The 15,892-nt window shown below is 28.2% G+C and overlaps 1 protein-coding gene across 2 annotated transcripts in view; it reads right to left on the minus strand.

Moving 5' to 3' along the window:
• Positions 1 to 1,163: 1,163 nt before the first annotated feature.
• LOC136981591 (tetratricopeptide repeat protein 28-like) overlaps positions 1,164 to 15,892 on the minus strand; it is a 34,836-nt gene continuing 20,107 nt past the window's right edge. For both annotated transcript variants that reach the window (XM_067277911.1, XM_067277912.1), the window contains exons 17-19: positions 12,902 to 13,076; positions 9,612 to 9,739; positions 1,164 to 1,429 (exon numbers count right to left, since the gene is read on the minus strand). In XM_067277911.1, coding sequence (XP_067134012.1) covers positions 1,319 to 1,429; positions 9,612 to 9,739; positions 12,902 to 13,076 — 414 coding nt within the window. In that variant the 3' untranslated portion in view covers positions 1,164 to 1,318. The remainder of the gene's footprint in view (positions 1,430 to 9,611; positions 9,740 to 12,901; positions 13,077 to 15,892) is intronic.

Genomic DNA, 15,892 nt, shown 5'->3' on the forward strand with positions numbered 1-15,892 from the left:
TAATTTTAAAAATATAAATTAATGTCAAAAAATAATTTATTTTGTAGAAATTTGAATATTTTTATAAGATCTATATAGAATAAAAAGGTTACTTTTGAATTATACAGATGAAAAGTTATGTTAAGCAGGTTGAAATAACAAAGGCGAAAGTTCGAGACCTTCAACGTTGACATTTCAAAAATTCAATCTTACTTTTTCCTAATTGAGGAAGTTAATATATATCTGATTAACTCAGATTGCTAAAACTGTATTAATGCAATTCATTCGAAAATTATTAAAGTCAATCAATCAAAAAGACGATTAAGTTTTCGAAAAAATGATAATTATCAAGTCAATGACCTCATCTATATTTAGTGATACTTTTCTAGTGATTTTTATCGATTTAGATTTTGTTTATTCTCCTGAAATATTATTAAAATTGAAGAATAGAGTAAAATGTTTCAAATATTCTTGAATAGTTTCAAAAACTTTTTGTTCTTGAAACTATTCAAGTGTTCTTGTATATTCTTGAGATAGAAACAAAATTTAATTTATACGCCTATAGCATTAAGATTTGAAGTTAAATTTTGTTCATAGTCTTCGAAATTAGAAAATATCATAAAATATCAATATAAAAATGTAGTTCTATAAATTGGAAGAACTATTCACAAAAAATGTTTAATTTGAAAAATTACTAATAGCATTTATAAATAAGAGTAATTTCACACATTTATATATTTTATACTTTTATTAATAGAAACCTATAGAATCAGTTATTAATAATTCATAATTATATAAAACGGATTTGTGAATTAGCAACGAAATAAATAAATGAAATAGACCAATTTTTGGACTGTACTGAATTTATTTATTGTTAATAATACCATATTTTATCCAACTTTGCTTTAAGAACATGGTTGTTTTATCTGTCTATATTATAATTTAATATCAAATAAAGCTTTTTCAGAAAATTTAAACCGAACAAGCTTCTTGATTAATAATACTCGTATTTAATCACAAAGTTCTCTTTTACTGCTAAAATAAGCTATTTTATATATAAAAAATATCTTATAATTACGTTTGAATTATTTTAATGTCATTATTTTCAAACAAATATTTTATATTTTTTATATTACTACAGTATATATTACAATAAAATACAAATTGATATATAGCAATACAATATTTTTACTTGCAATATTATAATAAATTCATTTTCAAGTGTTCGAAAAAATTACATAAAATCATATAAAACTTTTAAATATAATTACAAGTTGTAAATTTATAATAATTTTACAATTAATTACAAAAGCATAAATAGGTATTATTAGCGTGTTTATTAACTTGGTCCAATGTATGAAAAAGCAGCCCACTGACTAGGATTCATTTTCATCTCTTTCAAACAGAATAACATGGCAGATCTCAATGACATCGCTACATCTCCATTTTCCTAAAATTAATAATAATAACAATAATTAATTCTTATGAGTAATTTGAATAAATTATTAAGATATCATTTAATATAAATTATTATTCGGTTAAAATATGGACTTAATAATATGCAGTGTGAAAAATTATTAAATTGGCAGTTTAGCTTTATTTAATTATCCCTTGTTTAAATAAATAAATTAGTTATTTATTTAACTTAAATCAATATTAAACATATTCTATTCCAAATCAAGATACAGTACATTAAGCAAGGATTCAGAGATGTGGAAGAGTCACAAATATAGGACCCACATCCCCCGAAATTAAGAAACAAAAACAATATATCTTCACTTGTAAATTAAAGTTTTTTAATATCACTTTTCGTATCAAGTTTTTTATATAAAATTAAATATAGCCTAATATATATGTTGAATTTAAGAGAAATGATATTTTTGTATTAACGAAAACACTAAAAAAATTTGCAGCAAGTTTTAAAAAGGATTATATTTCATTATATTACCCAGATCCCGGGGTAATATGAACAGTGTCATCTGGGTGGGTGAGCAGTGGGATCTGGGTAATATGAGCAGTATTCTTGTTACCCCATCAAACTGTAAGAATTAATTATTTTGAATTCAAAAATGCAAACGTAAAAACAATAGAAACACAGCTGAACTGAAGACCATATGAACAATTATATCGCCTATATCTTAAGATTAGTCGAACGAGTAGTTATTATATACAGCACTTATAATTTGTAAAGTTTGTATGTACTTTTCTTAAACATAATGTATTTGGGTTGGAGAAACATCCGTGCACTCTTCGTGTGCTCATTTAGCTCATTTTTCACATCTTATCCATTTTTCTGCTGTTCTAGAAAATGCAGTCGCAATAGTCTATAAACATTCAGCGTCTTTAGTATCCTTTTTGTTTTTGTCTTAAAATTATTTCTCTTGTTGTGTTACGAATTTTCCACTTTGACGCAGATTTTTTGTTTATTGCTATCAACTACAGAGTTTTTGCTTCTTCTAGTTGCTTCCTATATGAATAAGCAGTAATTACTTCTGCTTGCTGAAGTGTTCTCTTTTTCACAGGTTTCGTATATGTTCTTGGGCTTCTCATTTGTTCTAATATCTGTTGAAATGAAAACTTTTACTTTTTATTTGGTTTTTCATCATCCAGTCTCTAATATCCCAGGGTCGTTCGGATAGTATAGACTGATGGGTCTGAGTCTTCATTCAATTCCTCTTGGTCAATTTGCATCCTCGAAGTCAGGTGTTGTCGTAATTTCTGTCTCGGAATAGCAAAGGTTTTCGATAAGGTTCGTCAACTCAAAATTGTCCTCGTTCCAATTTCCTCAGAGGCCTTTCAATTTGTAATTTCTAGGCATCAGAAGATTAAGTTTATCTGAATAATACTGTAAAAGCTTGATTCTGCTTTTATACCTAAAATAAATTTTTCAACAAAGAATCGAAAGAAAAAACACTCTATAAAGCTATAATATCTTATAATGGCTATAAACATTTATTCTCAATGCTGAAGAGTGACATGAGCAGGGGTGGTATGACATGCTCATATTACCCCACACATATTTCTAGATTGTTCTGTCAATTGACATAGATAAACTTTAGCTGTGAACGTCGACAGATTCATATCGATTCATTTTTAATCCAAAAGAACATTCTTTTCCAAAAAAATATCATACTACAGCTTATCTAGAGCACAATTAAACTTTACAAATATAATTAGCAAACCATATTTTTACGTAACTCGACAGATTTCTGTTTTTATATTACTTTCGTTTAATAAATCAAACTTATCAACATAGGTCAACTTTCAGAAGTTCTCAGAAAATAGTAACAATAAAAAGAAAAACAACACTACTCAAACGTGAAAGGTGATCATTTTAATATTTTGTTAATTAACTGTTAAACTGTTGAATATTTTACAGTATACAAGTTTTTCTATCTATTATTAAAAAAATAAACAAATTAACAGAGTAATTTATGTTTCTTAACTAATAAAATTTGATTAATTAAGGACTTATACAGGAACATATTTTACACAAATGAACAAATTAAGTTATTTAAATAACCATTATGTAGTATGCATTTCGGGTTTTAGATCCTTTTCAGCTGACTGCAGACTGTTCCATAAGGTAAGTCCTTAATTTAGCGAATTATATAATTTAAGAAATCTAACAATTAAAGGACAAAAGTCTTAGAAAAACCAAAGTAATTTATGTCCATTCCAAGATAAGAATTGAACATCGAAAATGACGTAATTAAAATACACACGCACACACACACACACACACACACACACACACACACACAACAAATATATATATATATGTTGTATATATTTACATATAATATATATATAAATATATATTATACATACAGTACACTTGTATGTATGCGTTTCATATAAATTATAAGAAGCAAACATCATATTCGAAATGAAAAACCAAAATAAATGTAATTGATTGAACACTTAAAAAAAATACAAAAATAATTGTTTTATTTCAAAATAGTAAAAGTTACTTTTAACTTTTCTTTCTTTGTTTTCTTTTTTTCTTTCTTCTTCTTCTTTTTTCCTTTTCTTTCTTGTTTTTGAAATAAAAGAAACAATATTTCAAATAACAATTTACTATCTGGCAACAAAAATTGTTTTGGTATGCCTCAAACTTTTAATGAAATAAAACACATTAATTTTTAAAATTAATAATTTTTTAGTTCATATAAAGATTTTAAGGTTTACTAAAACAATTTTTGTTGTCAAAAAGTAAATTGTTATTCGAAAAATACATACAAACTTTACAAATTATAAGTACTGTATATAATAACTACTCGTTCGACTAATCTTAAGATATAGGCGATATAATTGTTCATATGGTCTCCAGTTCAGTTGTATTTCTATTGTTTCTTTTACTTCAAAAAACAAGAAAAGAAAAGGTCAAATGTAATTTTTTCATCAAAATCTTGATGATAAAAGCATTATTATTGCAATTAAATCAGTGAGAAATAAAAAATAAAATAAGTGTAATTACAAATATTTCTCCTTTGGTTTAATTTAATTTAAAGAATATTGTTTAAATAATAAAATTAATTAATTTTACATTTTTTTGCGATTCATTTGCAAAAAATTTTCTATTTTAGAACACATTCGGAAAAAGTTATCTGAAAATAAATTGATTAAAACATAATTTAATTTCCTCTTTCACAATGTACAGTATTATAATAAATCATTTCGGATTACGATCTTCTCAAAACAAAAAAGATTCATTTTCTTTTAAACTCACTTAACTCACTTTTAAATGTCACTTAAAATAATAGTCAGTAAAATATATTGCTTGGATAAGAAAACATCAATTAACTTATAAAATTAATCCTTGGAATTTTTTTTATGACTGAAAAAACAAAGGAAACCGTATACGTACATTCTGCGTTTATACTGTAAGAAGCTGACAGCAGAAATACAACTTAAGTAGCTCGAAAATTGCTGGTCTCCAGTTACAGGTTTACCCGAGTGTTCATATTGCATCAACGTCATCTTGTAGTACGTCATCGTTTGAAAAGAACGCTGTCGTACACTACTTGCGTCGAAGGCAAACAAAACGTTTATCAACATTCTTTTAGAGCGGTATAAAGTTTCTTAGTTTTTGACTAGTCGCGACTTTATAGCGTAAAATGCATCGTAAGATTATCAGGTGATAGCCTACATCACTGAAACGCAACTATAGTTCCCGCGTACAATATTTCATAAATTCAGAAAAGTGACTGTAAAAGTGCAACTGTTTTCATTAGCCTGAAATGAGAGAGATTTTTCTGGTAATAAACTCGTGAACCTTCAATTTCTGTTTGTATCCTTGTCTATTTTGGATCTTATTTATTAATAGGATTTATTACACTGGTGTAGTTTCCGTTTAGCAAATAGAGGAGATCTTAGTCAAAAAGTCAAAACAAAATCTCTTTATTTTCACCTGTATACACTGCTTTTGTGTTGCTAACCCGAAAAGATGCGTGCATAATAAGTATGTACAGGTAAAAATAAAGATATTTTGTTTTGACTTTTTGACTAAGATCTCCTCTATTTGCTAAACAGAAACTACACCAGTGCAATAAGCCCTATTAATAAATAAGGTCCAAAACAGACAAGGATACAAACAAAAATTAATAAGAATGAGAACGTAAAAGCGAAAGAATTAATCGTGAGTCTTTAGTTTTGTATTTTATGTCTATTTATTTTATGTGAACATATATACGTAAATATACACCATTTATTTATTCTATTGCAACTTAGTAGTTAAAAGAGTAAAAATGGAAATACTCGAAATACAAGATACTATTCATAGGATATAGTTGTATACAACGGCGATGGATGAACCTTATTATTTGAGTGATTTTCAAAATCCTCTCGAAGCATACGATGATACAGCCTATCAAAACAAACTATTATTGCAAATGACAGGAACGAGATGACAGCCTACAATTCCAATATATTTTCAATTTCTGTTCGCATTTCGATAAGGAGAAAAAATAACTGAAGTTACGTGAAATGTTATTTTTTCCTTCTCATTTTTCATTTTATTTTCTGTTATTGGCACTACCGAAAGCTACACAATATATATAGCATTACACACGTTGAATTTTAAATATTTAGAAATAAGCTAATAAAATAAATCTTAACTATATTGAAGAACTGCCGATTTCACTGGGAAAATATTACTTTTAGGTTTACGGCGACGATCTGTTTCAGCCGATTCTTTGCGAAGAGACAATAAAGCTCCCTCTATTACAACCCCACTTGTAATAAACTTCATTCATATTTAAACTTTCAGAAATTTACATAAACTTAAAAACTTTTGCGTACATATTAAACCAAGTGCTATAAATAATTCCGTTTGTAAATAAGCAAGTTCATTCTAATAACTTACTACCTTGGATTGCATTAGTTCGGAATATATAGTTATGCAAATCTTGCAGCAGCTTGGCAATACATTGTAATGAAGTTCGTTCAGAAAAGACTTTTGGAGAATTTTCTAGAATTTCTCGTAGTTTTCTTATGTCATACTTCTTGCATATAAATGGCAAGTCCTTCTAGAGATCATATTAATGTCTGCGAAAAATGGCGAGAAGTAAGGCAGTATCGGAACCAATCAGGAAAACTATTATCCGAAATATAAAGGAGGAGTTTCTCAACGCAGTATCGCGCAGAATATGCAGATATCTCAATCTACAGTCCAGGGAATCATAAAATGTTTTCCAGAAAGATGAAACACTTATCCAAGTAAAGCTTTAAGAAGAAAACTACCTCTCATTCCAGAAAACTACGGTCCTTTTGACGTTATATTTTCCAAAACAAGCAAGTTTCCATAAAAGATTTGACAAAGCGAGCAAGGGAATAATTTAATGCTCCATTATCTGAATGCTCAGTGTGGAGATACATCCGATGAGCAAAAAAACAGACTTAAATGAACCATGCACGTGTACAGTAGACGTTTAGCTTGGACTACTAGAATGCATCTGAACCGAATAAACGCCTATTGGAAGAAAATATTATGGTCGGATAAATCAACATTTCATGTACACCATAGGCAAAAGAATCATTCGAACTAAAGATGAAGCTCATACAAAAGCATGTTATTCAAGACAAAAGTCCAGAAAGTCACAGTCTCTAATGGTTTAGGGATGAATGAACGCGAATCAAAACGTAAACTTTTCCAATGACGAGCCTGTATTTTTCAGCATGACAACGCCTGTCCCACAATGCTAGGAAAACCAAAGCCTGACTGCAGTCTAATCATATAGCTGTAATTATATAGCTGTATAGGGTATAGCTATATGATTAGACTTCAGCTAGCAGCCAGTATCAAGCCAGGACTTGTCTCCCATAGAGAATGTATGGAGAATTTTCAAAAGATGACTTAACGCCGTCCTTGTATATTAGAATAATTACTTACGTATTTAAGTAAAGAATGGGAAAAATTACCACACATTTGCTGCACAAATTTGTATTTTCCTTGCCTCAACGCCTTGTAACTCATAAAGCGAAAAGGTTTCACGGTGATTACAGAATCTTATCACATTGAAGTTCAAAGAAAAGTGTTACAAAGGTTTTGCAGATTATAAATTACATATTTTAATAGCAAAATATTTTCTTGAAATCAGAGTTTCTGATATTTTTATGACCATGTTTCTTTATAATAAATTACTTCTAAAAATATGTCCATGCACTGTACTATGAATTATTTCAAGTTTTATTGGTGAACGAAATTCATTGCAAGCGGAGTTGTACTATTATGTGCTCGCTATGGATGTGAGTTGCGGTAACCTCACACAATTGTTCCATAAACAATACAGTTTACTACAATCCACATATTTTAATGACAAGTTTAATGTAAAAATAAACCACCGATTTAATGCAAACGTAATATGAATAATATAAATAGGAATTATATTTAAGGAATTTTTTCTACAAATAATTTTACCCGCAGAGTAATGTAACAAGTAGCGGCAAATTTTGAACAGCTTTTGGTAGCGTTTTGTAATATCAAGTGTGGAGAGGTTTGTTCTGTAGAAGTTGAATGGTTCATAAAATCTGTGCGAACAGAAGTTGAAAATGTATTTGGATTGCAGACTCTCTCCTCATTCATATGCCACTTACAATTTGGTTTAGTACATAAATAAAAGTTCGTTTCAATAGGATGTATCGCTGCACCAAACTTGTATCGTCATACGCTTCGAAAGGGGTTTCAAAATTCTTCACATAATGATAAGCTACGTTCAACGCCGCTTCATGTAGGGATGGGCTGTATACTTGACTCTATCGACAGTAAAGTACGTTGTCTTTTAAATATATCTATTTTTACTCTTTTTAACTGCTTAGTTACAATAAAGAAATGGTATATATTTATGTATATGTTCACATAAATAGAAAAATAAACAAACATAAAACTTGCATTTATCTACACACTATTAAATGAGTCACTCTACACTAGAAGAGTTTCTCTCGTTTGAGGCTAACAAAAACAATTGTTGTTCTATAGCCACTTCTCAGTTTATGAAATATTGTACGCCTGAGTCCTAGAAACGCATCTTAAGATCATCATGTAACTCACCAGTGAGTCACGTGATGATCTTAAGATGCGTTTCGCGTCATAAAGTCGCGACTCTGACTGAGAAATTGAGAAACTTTGTAATGCTCTTAGTGGTCATAGAGCAGAAAGGATCAAAACAGTTTCCCCAAAACATTGTATGAAACTGAATAAACCAAGCAACTAGTTTGTAGCATGTTGTAACTAAAGTAACTACGGTTTACGTGTTGCCTACCAGTTGCGTTGCAGTCTCCTTTGAGTTTCCTCTTATAAACGTAACGTTCAACTCTACAGCTTTAACGAAATAGCTTCAGTTTAAGTTGCATTTCCGTATAAATGTGGCTTTAGATCATTAAAATGATAAGGATAAAATATCAAATTGAAAATGTTTTATTGAAAGTAGAGAGAAAAACTTATAATTAAAAATATATTAAATACAAAATTAAGAAGGAAGTATTATTTTTAATTAACTATCTTAATTGAAAATAATAAAATATTCATATATATAGAGTAAAAAATTTAGAGTAAAAAGATTAGACCAATAGAGTAAGTATATACAATAAAAATACAAATGAAATATATTATATTCCATAAAATTTATCGAATAAAAAACTGGTTCAAGGTTTTAATCTAATCACTTAGGGAACATCGGCTATGTAAGAACTGATGAATTATTATGTCATCGACCGTTGTTTTCATTATATTGAAAAATTTCCAAAAGGACGTAATTGGGAAGAAATTTCAGATACAAGTTCTATTCATATTACAGCATTTAAATAATTCAATAATAATCTTTTTCTTCCCTGCTTATCCCAAAATGTAAGAGAAAATAATTGCTTAACAATAACCGCAGTGTCAAAAATTATTATTAAATCAAAAATAGTAACTAGGTAGATAACTGTAGTGAAAATTGATTTAAATATTCAAGATGAAAACATATTCAAAAAAGTGAAAACTATAATTTAAATACATTTAAAATATTATAATTTTTCAACTCAAAAATCATTTCCTATAATTTAGAAACTCATTTTAATTCCTCAAACGATTTAACAATTAAAAATATATTTATTATTATTAATATATATATCTATATATATATTCATACCTTATAAGCTAAATAATATTTTTCCATGAAGATTGGTGTAAAATCATCTCTTATTTTCCATAAGGTAACTATCACTCCAACACAACCAGCAGCGATAAAAGCTCGATATAATCCTACTATTCCATCACCTATTATAAAATACACATATAAATGTTTAGAAATTATAACAACAATTATAATTGCCTTACAGTCCTTATTTCTAAAGTTATTTTTAATTGTCTACATGGAAAATTACTACAGGTGATATAATAAAACTTGTTTTTTTCTGAACTAATTCTCATTCTTGTGTCAATATCTAAACACCAGTGTAGAGTCCTAGTAATGAGTAATGTCCATGTAGACAATTAAATATAACAACACAATATTTATAATTATTTTGTGTATAATGAGCAGGTGAATTTTTACAAAGAAATTTTGTATTCATGCAAATATTATTTATAATAAAAGTTTTATTTTATCAAAATTATAATTGTAGAAAATTTTAGTTATTTATAAAACATTTCGCGTAATTCACTATCCAATACTAAACATTCTATTCAACAAACATATAATTAAAAGTACTTTCTACAACGAATAATGTGTTTTGATTGCTAAGAGGAAACAATAATTTCACCTACTTCCAACTTGGTTTGTAATTCTCCTCTAAGACTGATAACCAAAGTTGAGGTTCTTTGATTCTTTACATCTCTCGTGCTCTGAATATGTTTAAATTTATTTTTCGTTGTACCAATATAGACTACTCTAAAGCTTTTTTCCTTTGTTTTTTAATAGTATGATATATACTCCTGAATTTACTTTCCAACCAAACCCTATCGTTATAGCATAATTTGTATGGTAATGAAATCACTGGTATCAGAAAAAAATATTCCTGCACAATTTTTGTTTTCCCAGTGTTATAATTTTATATAACAGAGAAAAAGTATGGCGATAGGCCAAAAATTATCCTCCTCGAAGATTTTTACATTTTTGGATCCGGGAGATCTTGAAAAGTCGAGAAATAGAAAAAAAGTTGGGAAGTTTTTATATATGTATGGATACTAATGTGTGATCGAAGGCAGGATTTCGTTACCCAATTTGAAGCCTAATAACTTTTGTGCCTTTTGCGAAACTTTCTGAAATTTTGCAGGGAGATAGATGTATTAGGAGCATTGATGCGATCAAATTTTGGTAATTAAAAGCTTGAGGGAATGAAGAGATAGAAGAGGTCATATGTCATATCTCGAGTGAGGATTTACTGAAGATTTTCCTCGTTATTAGCATTTGCAATTTTTATGACTTATCTCTATCCTCAAAATTAAGCTTTTTGCCATTTTATAATAATAATAATAATAATAATAATAATAATATAAAATTTTAAAAAATATCATAACAGATGGCGCCATACACAATTTTTAATTTTTTTGCCGGGAAAGTTACGCAAATCGTTACTCGATTTTAATACCTACATGTTAAAGATGGAGATAACAACTTTTTGGTATTTACCAACCCGGTAGGAACAATTTGTGCTTAATTTTTTTGTTTAAATAATTAAATTTTGAAGCTAAATAGCATTGCTGCTCATAGTGTTCTGAATTATCCTGACTTGAATGCGGTCAAGAACGAAAAATATTTGTTCGTGAAATATAAAGAAAAAGAAGAAAAACTAATTTAATGTTTAAGTTATTTATTTTAGGACAAATGAAAATTTTATACACTTCTTGTATTATTTTAACTGGAAAATGTTCTTTTTCAATAATTAAATGCTAAATCATGGGATGATTAAATTAACTTCATAATACTTGTATTGTTAAAATTTCAAAGAGATAACAACATGCTGATTAGAAGATTTGTCATATCAACTCTTAAAGTTCATAAATATTAATTAATTGTATACATTTTTAATACAGAATATTATTAGCGTTATGGAAAGATAAAATTATATTTTATCATCTAGAAAACTGACGATGACATTCAAATCACTAAAGAATTCTCGTATGATTTTCAGCACACAAAAATGTTTTGTGACAGAAAATTAAATGTATAAACTATAAATTCTCTTGTTTTATTAGAATGTTATATTAATAATTGAATAGTTATATAATATTTTAAATTTTTCTTCGTTACCTCAGCTTTAAGTAATTTAATTTCTCTATTTACATTAAAATATCATTACTGCTAATTAACAATAGATTTAAGTAACACAGTTTTTTATTAAATATTCTATTTTGATACATTATAAAATTTTTATAATTTAGTCTTTCAGTTTTTATTTAATTGTCATTAACATTCGTTTAATATTTCCTAAAGAAAAATGGTATATATATATATATATATACTGTATTACAGTGATTACTTTAACATAATATTCTTGAATGTGATTATTATTCACTAATAATTATGACCTTTCTGATAAAAATATTATTCATCAGAAAGATTAGTAAATAGTTATCAATAAGTTTTGAAATCGTCAAAGAATGCTTTAAGTGTTTTAATTAACGTAATAAAACCAAAAACTCTAATTTCTTCAGCTATTTATTACACATCGTTTTAAGGGCGATCAACTCTTATTGATCGTCTTTAAAGCGATTTTAACTTTTATTTTCTTTTCTCTCTTGAGTAAAGAATATAATAGTTTGCAACTTACAGAATGTATTTTGCTGCAATTTTATCTCGGTTCCAAGAAAAAAACATTGAAAGTTTCTTGACGCGTGACTGACAGATCGCAAGAGAATAGCAGAAAACATTTTGATGAACGAACAGAGCGGAAAGAAGCAAGCGAACATGTAAACAAAATATAAAAAACATAATAAAAAATAAAAGATGACAATATATAACTGCACAGAATAATATGCCCAGTTACTATAGAACTCGGTTACAAAATGCCAAAATACTATGATTTCATTAAACCATTCTTGTTATAATTTTTTTTTCAATTTACAGTTAAAATTCTTTCTTGGATCATAAAATTTGGAGTTAAAATTCTGTACTTTCTTGTACAGTACAGTACATTCATTTACGTGGACACTATAGTCATTAGTGTGGTCATATTTACAAGGTTTCAATAAAACTAAAACATGGATCATAAAATTGGCAATTGATAACGTAGAATACATCACAATTCAATTATATATTATTAATATAATCCGAAAAATTTTAATTTTAAAAATGTCTCTAATTTATTTCCGTAAACTAAATGTCTTCGTATTTTTCATAATTTTTCTCTTGTTTGTATTGAACAATGATTATTTGAAATAAATGAAATTGATGAAGCTAATTACTTCCACATAATGAAAATAACATATTAAACTCACCTGTGACTTTACCAAGTCCTGTCTCGCAGCAACTTAATGTCACCAATTGACATTCGCATTTCGGAAGTTCTTGAATATCACTAGCTAACAATAGACCATTACACTCTGGACCTGATGGAGTTAGAGCAATGAATCCTCTCATTAGATAATCACCTGATTTCACTGACAATTCTTCCTGGAAATTATTAAATGTTAAAATTATTTTTGATTTTATACAAGGGGTACGGGTAAATCATTTATACATAAATACTGCATATATAAGTAGCCCGTAGTTTGTTTTAAAGCATTTTTTTTAATTATTCATTTTACATTTACCTTTTATAAGACCAGTTTGTTAATCAATTCAAATAATTTTTAAATCCTAAATTACAAGAATATAATAAATATGTAAAAGAGGGTTATTTTTAAGCAATACACCAACCAAAGCCGAATTATCGGGCTAGAAACGGCTATAATAATAATAATTTACAAGATAATTTGATAATAGAATTATTTTTAAATTTAATTTATAGTTTATTAAGAAATGGTTGCTCTTCAGATACAAAGTATACAAAACAAAAGTATAAATTTTCCATCAAAAGAATTTTATCATTTAATTTTTAGAGAATAGATCTCTTGTTAAACTATAATGCCTGTTATTTCATGCATTAGATATTACTGTTGAACTTGTTGGGATATATTGTTGTTGAATAAAAAAGATTTGACTTCCATCTCCTACAATTAATTTCAGTAATCTTGACATAGTTGTGCGACTTAATCACAATTCGGACGAGTTTGTCAACAAACGGAAACATTATTCTTTGTTTATGGATTATAAATAACATATATAATTTATTATAATCTAAATATATAAAATCCTAATATATAATTTATAATATATATACAGAAAACGTTCTTTCATTAACTTTCAGAATAGCTCCCGTGGGAAATACGGAAATGACGTTTGACTACAACTGCGCTATACTCGTAACCTTTGGTTTAAACGCGCCTGCTCGTTTTTTCCTATGCCATCGTTCTTTTGTTAGTAACATACTCCTTGCTCCATCTATTGACAAAATTTTAAGATCAAATTTCTAAATAGATAACGAAATTTTTCAATTTTTTATAGAATTTTCTTGTAACAAATGGGTTTCTCTCCATTTTTTTCATCAAAGTTATTACTATTATTATTAAATAATTTAATGTGTAGATCATTTAAAACATAAATAGAAATAAGCAAAAACATCAGAATTAGTGAGGCTCAATACACTCTTTATGAATTGTTAATTTGCATATTTACCGGAATGATGGAAAACAATAAGCAGAATGAAAATAAACCATTATCTAATCAGAATTGAGCGCGGATGTTTCAAACGGTGCCATTATAAAAAGGATAAAATAAATTTATTTTTGCGTTTGTTTCTTTTCAGTTTGAATATAATTAATCAGATCTATAACAATAAATTCTTACTTATTATACTATATATCAAATAAACAGGAGAAAATAATAATTAATAAAATCTTATAATAAAAACCATAAAGTTATTCGTTTTCAAATGCGCACAGCTGTAAAAAAGGTCTAGAAAATTCAGTCCACAAAAAAATCACACTTAAAGAAAGGCCAGTTTTGAAGTCCTGAGAGAATATTTTCTGTATATGTTATGGACAAAGTGATTAATACGGGCATTATGAATAATGACCAACAAAATCGGACATTGTAATAAATTTCAATAATTTATCAAATTGACGGGTCACTATGAATACTGCTATCACCTAGTGGGGCAAAGTGGTAATAATAAGTTGAGGAGTGATCATATGACATACGCTAGCCAATCGGATCTCAGTTGCGCGTGCGTATTGCGTTTAGTATCGAATTTGGTGGCAGCCATGACTGTTTGTGCTCACGACGGATTCCTCCCAGAGGGGAGCCAGTGGCAGGCCGCCAAATGTTTAACGTCACTAGTTATTTATTCAGCGTAGTTCTTGAACACACGTATCAATAACTAGTATGTATTAATATCTACTAACGTTAAACAATCGACGGCCTGCCGGCGGCTCCCCTCCGGGAGAAGTTCGTCGAGAGCACAAACAGTCGCGACCACCGCCAAGATGGTGCACAAAGGTAAAATTTTGCCATTTAATTAATATAGTTAATAGTACTTAGTTTTAAAAGATTACATGTTCTTTTTAAAATACTTTAAAATAATTCACAAAAAATAAATATTTCTAAATGAAAAAAGTGGAGGTTTTTTAATCAAATTTTAAATTCGGTACTAAACACGATACGGACACGCAACTGAGTGCCGATTAGCTAGCGTATGTCGGATGATCATTCCTCAACTTATTATCACTTTGCCCGACTAGGTGATTGCAGTATTCATAATGACCGGTCAATTTGATAAATTAATCAATATTTATCACACTGCCCGCCTTTTTTGGTCATTATTCATAATGACAAAGTGATTAACCGGGCATTATGAATAATGCCCGATTAATCACTTTTTCCATAACATATACATATATAAAAATCGTTGTAGCAAAATAGCGTAAAGAGAGATCGCATGTAATGACGGTGCCTGTATTTTATAAAGGAAAAGTAAAACTAAAATATATTTACATTCAGCAAAACTTCATAAAATAATATGGTTAATGTTACTTATGGTAGCGAACATAGCGGCTCGTCTCTGAAACAGTGGGAATGCACGTTCTAACCTAACCTAACCTAACTTATTCTAATAAATTACCCCTATTCTAATAATTTGGTTGGCAATAATTACGGTAATTTATTAGAATAGGTTAGGTTAGAACGTGCGTCCCCACTGTTTCAGAGATGAGCCGCCATGTTTGCTACCATAGGTAACATTAACCAATAAGATCAATTATTTAGATTATTACTATTATTATTTTTTGATAAGTTACAAAATTAATTTAAATAAAATACAATAACAAAAATGAGAGAAGACAAAATAAAATACTAATTTAGTTTATCCTAATTCTTTTTTTTTCTCGTAA

The sequence above is a fragment of the Centruroides vittatus genome, unplaced genomic scaffold (assembly GCF_030686945.1).
Source record: "Centruroides vittatus isolate TY-2023 unplaced genomic scaffold, ASM3068694v2 contig_782, whole genome shotgun sequence".
NCBI classification, from domain to species: domain Eukaryota; kingdom Metazoa; phylum Arthropoda; class Arachnida; order Scorpiones; family Buthidae; genus Centruroides; species Centruroides vittatus.